The 6,280-nt window shown below is 39.2% G+C and overlaps 2 protein-coding genes across 2 annotated transcripts in view; one reads left to right on the forward strand and one right to left on the reverse strand.

Moving 5' to 3' along the window:
• Positions 1 to 174: 174 nt before the first annotated feature.
• Positions 175 to 4,964, reverse strand: LOC111489236 (flocculation protein FLO11-like). Its single transcript, XM_023137352.1, has 5 exons — positions 4,226 to 4,964; positions 4,029 to 4,146; positions 2,548 to 2,659; positions 951 to 1,997; positions 175 to 779 (listed from the first exon to the last, which is right to left on the reverse strand). Exons 1-5 carry the CDS (start codon positions 4,554 to 4,556, stop codon positions 522 to 524), a joined length of 1,866 nt encoding a protein of 621 aa, XP_022993120.1. The 5' UTR covers positions 4,557 to 4,964; the 3' UTR covers positions 175 to 521.
• A 403-nt stretch (positions 4,965 to 5,367) lies between these two features.
• The window catches only part of LOC111489095 (arginyl-tRNA--protein transferase 2-like), a 4,227-nt gene continuing 3,314 nt past the window's right edge, over positions 5,368 to 6,280 (forward strand). The window contains exons 1-2 of the mRNA XM_023137130.1: positions 5,368 to 5,531; positions 5,856 to 6,064. Of these exons, the coding sequence (XP_022992898.1) occupies positions 5,923 to 6,064 (142 nt within the window). The 5' untranslated portion in view covers positions 5,368 to 5,531; positions 5,856 to 5,922. The remainder of the gene's footprint in view (positions 5,532 to 5,855; positions 6,065 to 6,280) is intronic.

Below are 6,280 nucleotides of genomic sequence, written 5' to 3' on the forward strand. Positions count from 1 at the left end.
AAAAAAAAAAAAAAAAAAAAAAAAAAAAAAAAAAAAAAAAAAAAAAAAAGCATTTATGGTGCCCTCATTGACCCGCCGTCAACTTTGATAGTATATTCCAGACAAAGATGCCTACGCGGCAAGCAATTAAGTATCAATAGGAGAACACGAAGGTTAGAAACAAAAAATGAGTTATGAAATTGGTAGAATGTTCACTTTAAGCTTATATTGGGTCCGAAATTGAATACATTGTCAATTGTTAACGGCCACAACAGTTGCATATATTAAGCAACTACAAAATATCTCAACCGTGTAGAAAATGCGTAAGAACATAGTTCAGCATATAACTTGTTCCTCTACCCATACAAAGCTCTGGAATTACATAAATACAACAATCGACCACTTAATGAACTTTACATTAGTCCTAAACACATGATTTGGTTATCACTTCCACGATTATCATCTTCGTATCATCATGAAAGTTGTTCATGATGTCCAAAAAGAACCATATGATTGATCAGAATTCAAATGAGCCATCAGCTTCACCTAGGGTACATGCTGCGGGGTGAGCGACCTCCTCTTTCACTACCAATTTCGTCGTCAATTTCATGTGCATCTAAACAGAGACCATTATTGTTGACACTCCTTTCAGAACTGGCATTGCTGCTTGTTGCAAGAGGGGAGTCCGAAACACTGACAGTTCGGCTTCGAGATGGCCCAGATCGTACACTATACATTGAAGAAGCTGGAATATTTGTCATCAAGGGGCGTAAGTTACCTGGAATGCTCCGCCTTATATCCTGCTCAAGTCAAGTGTGCAATGTTAAACAAGAATATGCATTGAAAAGAAGTTCGTGCAGAAGTGTGACACTGCTTTGCGCTTGTGAAGTTTATACCAGAATGACGTTGTTAGAAAGGAAAGATAAAAATTTAATTCCACAACAAAAATCCCTTGAAAATAGATGCCATACCATGTGTCGAATGGCCATATCCAGAGACTTCTTAGATAGTGTTCTCCCAAAGCCCAAGCTATCTGGCGACGAGGACTTCCCAGACAGATTCCCACGAGGTGAATGCCTGTCATCTTGCTTGGGAGGCGCCAATTTGCGCATGCTTATTACCCTTTCAACCATTTTTGTCCCTACTAATACAGGACTTATGTTGTCATTAGCTTTAGAATGCATTCGGTTAATTGCAGGGACAGAGCCCCCACTAAAATGAATATTTCCATTAGGTGCACGTCCTCGAGACGGAGAGCATGATTGTCGTCTTGGCCTACTATTTGGAAGAGGTTCAACAGAAGAAGATCGTGCACTAGGTGCTCCAGGCCGACCCCTTGTGACAGAAAGTGGTCTTTCAGGAAGCGATGTTCTTAAATTTGGTGGAGCATCGAGAGAGAAACCTGGCATCTCTGAAGGATTCCATGGTCTGGATTTTACTGTTGGGGAAGTTCCTCTTGACGGTACTTGATTCCTTGACGGAGTTGGAGATGGCTTTGAAATTGATGATGAAGACCTGACTAAGGAAACAGGTGCACTTGATGCACTAGATGGTGTGGAAGGTCGACGAGTAGGAGTTGAGGCCCTTGATGTGGGCTTAGGTGGAGGTATAGTAGCTCTGGAAGACGGCGTCGGCGTTGATGATCTTGCTGTTGTTCTTGTTGGAGTGGAAGATCTTGCGGGAACTGACTTAGCAGAGGAAACAGTGGGCTTAGTCTTAGTAACTGGCTTGGCTGACGCAGCTGGCAGCTTATTTAAAGCTGCTGCAATCTTAGTCGAGGAAACTACTGGTTTATTTGAAGGCAAAATCGCACGGGAAGTAGGTGTTGAGGATCTGGAAGTTCTAGCTGTTGTGGTTAATGTAGGACGTCCAGTTGGGGTAGCAGGTCTCGATCCAGGGCCTCCAGATGATGAAGGCCGACGTATCCCTACACTTGAAGAGTTCAATCCTGGAGAAGAAGCTGGTTGTTTTGAGACCAAGTTGCTCCTCGTAGTAGGTTCTTGTTGGAGATTTGCGAGCTAAACCCACAAAAGGAAAATAACTTAACGACTTTTTCAAAAACAGAAAAAAAATAATAACACAACATTAATAACTGTTACTGAATGCGTGAGGAATGTTAAAAAGAATATCAGTTACGAGCATAAGATCGAAAGTCCACTAGGTGCCATTCTATGTGTCATATGCCAAGCAATTAAAGAATTTAGGTCAGTAAATTTTTCCTTGGCCTATAAACGAAGAATCTAGAGGACTTGCTCCAATTGTTAACAAACTATGACATTGACATAGACATAGACATCTTGGGACAAAACATTAAATCTTCCTATTATCATCTTCCATTGGAAGAAAAAATAAATACTCCGTTGCCTATCTTGAGTCATTTAATTTCCTGATGAGCGAAAGTTCCGGATTCCAGCTTTGTCCTCACTGGACTTCCCAAGAACCAGACTTTCCAAAATGAAAGCAGCATGGAAGGGTGAAAATAACTATATATCTATATTTTTAAGAATCATAGGTGTCAAATCTCAATATATTCAACTTATTGAGCTTGACACTTGGGAAAGAACTTACTCTAGATTTCAGCACATCGGGACGACCCATTGGAGTAGCATGGCTCATTAAGACCCTTTCTGACTCCGTTTCCAAAGATGGAAAAAGAGGAGTTCCAGGAGGAGTTATAAGCCTGAAAACAGATCAAGGTCTGGTTAATTTAACTGGTTCAATTTGCACAAAGTAAAAGTCATGACCAATCATAAAACTACTAGGAAATAGGCATGAACCGTTTCTGAACCCACAAGAATATTTGCAGTAGGCATTCCATTCCTGGAAAATATACTCTTCACTATCGACATGTAAATGAAAACAGCCATGTCCAGACAGAAGCAAAAGGTACTTTCTTGATAACCTCGCTGCATCTACCAACCCCATTCCTTTCCCAGATATGAACATAAAGTTTCAAACAGTAATAAATCTAGCCGACAGGGAGAGTTTCTTCGGGGATCCCTATGATTATAAAGTTTCAATGACCCAAAACTTCATAGTATGTGGCAAGTGGTAATCAACATAAATATTATTCTCTCGTGTCCGATATGTTGACAATGAAATCAACAGTTAAGCAAAATATTTGTTGTTTAAGAAGATTTTTTTTTATATATAGTTGTGGTTAACCTGTGGTTGAATAGACTAACTCACACTCCTGGACTAATCCAATACTATTTAATTTGCTAGATAAATGGCAACCATACATTTGAACCTGTGACCTCAAAGACAACCAAATCCATAGATTGAGACGTCCACCACCAATCAAAGTGGCTTGTTCCAGAAATGAAATTGATCATAAATTTTAGGAATTCTAATTCTGAATCAAGGGTTGATGTCATGCAGTATGAAATTGAAACCTAAATTAGCATCACAACTTGAGAAGGAAGAGCCTCCTTTTCTTTCCATCCCCACCTATTCTACCGTGCCATTGTCATCCTCATCAATAAGCTAGAGCCAAAGGAATGGACCTCATCCATGCAGCGTATTGTCATTCATATCACAAAGCACGTGATGCACAGTCAATAGACCAGAAGATTTAGATAGGTCTGTGTTGTATCAACTAAACGATCGTTAAACTAGAGCAGATATTGTCTGTTAACAAGAGGGTTTCTTTAAATTTGTCTACCCACGTCTTCAGAAACTTCTAAATGCCTATTTCATCGCACAACGTAAAAGAAACTCCTCTATTAACAAGGGTGTAAATCAGTAATGATCAAGTAGAAGTAAAGAGACCTAACAAAATTGCCATTGCAGAAAACTTAACAAATTGGAGATCGTCAACAGATTGGTCCACTCATATCTCTCTCAGATTATAAAAATAACTCGTCAGGGCCACACTCTTTTTCACCATGGTTCCATTTGGGAACACTCTCAAGTCAATTACTGATACTGAGATATTGAGTTTTTCTCAAAACTATTAACGATCAGTTAATCAAGGATAAAAGCAGCAATCTTCTATACGGAGATTTATTCAATAAACTAAAATCAGAAGTGAAAGGTGATAGCTTTACCAATCATAATCATTTTTATCGTTGTCAGAATTAAGAAAATCATCAGCACCAGTCTTGCGAGTAGGGGCTGGGGTCGCTGATGCGATATTAAAAATTGGAGACGTTCCTGGTTTTGTTCCTGCACAAAACAGAAAATTAAATGCGATAAAACGTAATTTCAGTAGAATTAGCAAAAGCATACGTCACAGTGGCTATACCTAAAGGCGCATCAAACTCTTCCGCGTGGTTCGATAAAAGATCATTCCTCTCCTTCTCGCGCTTTCTCATTTCTAAGAACAACGCAAGCTCCTCCTCCTTATCTTTCCTCACCGACGCCCTTAGTCCTCCAGCTTGCTGCTGCCGCTGCTTTACCGGCGCTTGCATTTGTGATTCCGAAGCCCTAAAACTACGATTCATTTTAAAATCCCCCAAGCTTCGTTGTCCAAAAATTTCAAAAATCACAAGCTGCAACACCGAGAGTACTTCAAAGCCAAAAACAAATAAACCACGCAGTTCGTTCACGTTTTCATCTCCCGGAATAACACCCATACCAAAGCATCGCGTCGACAGTACGACACCAAAATGCAAAACCACTTAGATCTGCAACAAAGCTCCCCGACCACAACACTTGAAAGCACAACCTAGTAGGTGAGTATTCCGCATCTAAATTCTCTTCTCCCACCGGAAGACTTTCTTAACTCCAAAAAAACAAAAACAAAAAGTAGCTGTAGAAAGAAAGAGAAACAAAGAGGCGTCGAACTCAGAGAAGCAAGAATGAAGAGGAAGTGCTTGCGAAATCCGCCATTGTCGGTCGTGGATCAAGCTGAGAAAATCGAAAGAGGTGAAATTCAGAGGTGGAACGATGCCGTATGGAGTGCGAAACGGGGAAAATACGAGTGAGCTTATGAACCATGCTTTCCTCTCTCTCTCGCGCCGCTGTGATTCCTCTCACTTCAAGTCTACGTTTTCGTGTTGGGCCTTCTTTTAGGTGGGTCAATATTATACTGGATAATCACGATTTTACCCTTCCTTTTTTTTTTTGCAGATATACCCCTGCATTTCGGCATTTTTCTCTTTTTCCCCTTTTCTTTTCGTATTTAAAATTGAAACTGAAAACAAAGATTCGGAATAGGGTATTGTTTGGGTCTGGTGTCGTGCACCAATCATTCCTTTGGCGGATTTTAAATATATATTTTAGACTTTTTAAATACAAAAATAAAATATATATGGTTTGGTTGAAATTATGTTGTAATATTAAATTTTAATTTTTTAAAAATAAGGTTAATTTTATTAGGATATCTTAATATTCTTCGAAAGAAAATAGTTTTTAAAATTAATAGTTATTATAGTTGAAAATAAAATGAGAAATAAAAGAAAAATTCCCCGCAAATTCTCGAAATTGAAAGGTTTTAGTTGTGCAGGGAAAATGGATGAAATCTGGACGATCCCCATTGTAGGGTTTGCAGTAAAAGAGTGTGGGTTTTCTGTGAAGAACTTGAGGTTTGATCACCCGCTTACTTCGAGGTAACCATTTTTCTTTTCTTTTCTTTTTCGACGGAGTTTTGGGGCTGCAAATTAAGTAGCAAAGAAGACGATGATTGTCTTCCTTAAGGCAATTACGTAGGAAATTCCGCTTTCAGGATCATTCCAAGGAACATGAATCAACCCGACCCCTCGCCGAAAACATGGATCAATTAAATAACTTCGAATAAAACAAACCCTTTATCGTGTTTTTTTGACCAATTGAGCTGTACCCGTCACGATATTAGTTTTCAAATTCTATTTTCAATAGTTTAAGACAATTCTGTACGAATTCGGAGTTGAATATATGGAACTCTGCTATTTCAGACCTTAGATTGATGCAGAAAGCGTCTAGAGACGATAGGTTATATTGGCGTTGCGACGGATATCGGAAATGGCCGGAAAGACGATGAGCGATGCGAGCAGTAGCAATTTCGGTGGCGCGGAGAGAGGGGAAAGTGTTGTTTATGACTGTAGAAGACGAAAATCCTCGTGTGGTTACTGCAAATCTGGTTCTCACGGGAGCATCACTCACGGTTCGATTGATTTTAATTATTTGTTGGGTTATTCTTTGGTACAAATTGCAAATTGTTTTCTGTTTTCTTCTGATTCTGATCTCCGATTTGACGTATTTCTACTGCTTTTCTTTTGTACTGTGGGCTGTGATAGAATTACAAGTTCTGAATTGAACTAACAGTTGCTTTACTCTACCAGTTTTTTTTTTTTTTTTTTTTTTTTTGCATCTTTACTCT

This window comes from Cucurbita maxima, unplaced genomic scaffold, assembly GCF_002738345.1.
Source record: "Cucurbita maxima cultivar Rimu unplaced genomic scaffold, Cmax_1.0 Cma_Scf00014, whole genome shotgun sequence".
Classification (NCBI taxonomy): domain Eukaryota; kingdom Viridiplantae; phylum Streptophyta; class Magnoliopsida; order Cucurbitales; family Cucurbitaceae; genus Cucurbita; species Cucurbita maxima.

What these genes read in the sequence shown, in the direction of transcription:
- LOC111489236 (XM_023137352.1), bottom strand. Translation starts at nt 4,556, where the DNA reads ATGGGTGTTATTCCGGGAGATGAAAACGTGAACGAACTGCGTGGTTTA. An exon ending in GATAAAAATGATTATGATTG is followed by an intron (nt 2,660 to 4,028) that starts GTAAAGCTATCA and finishes ATCTGTTTTCAG; the next exon opens with GCTTATAACTCCTCCTGGAA. An exon ending in CCGATGTGCTGAAATCTAGA is followed by an intron (nt 1,998 to 2,547) that starts GTAAGTTCTTTC and finishes TTGTGGGTTTAG; the next exon opens with CTCGCAAATCTCCAACAAGA.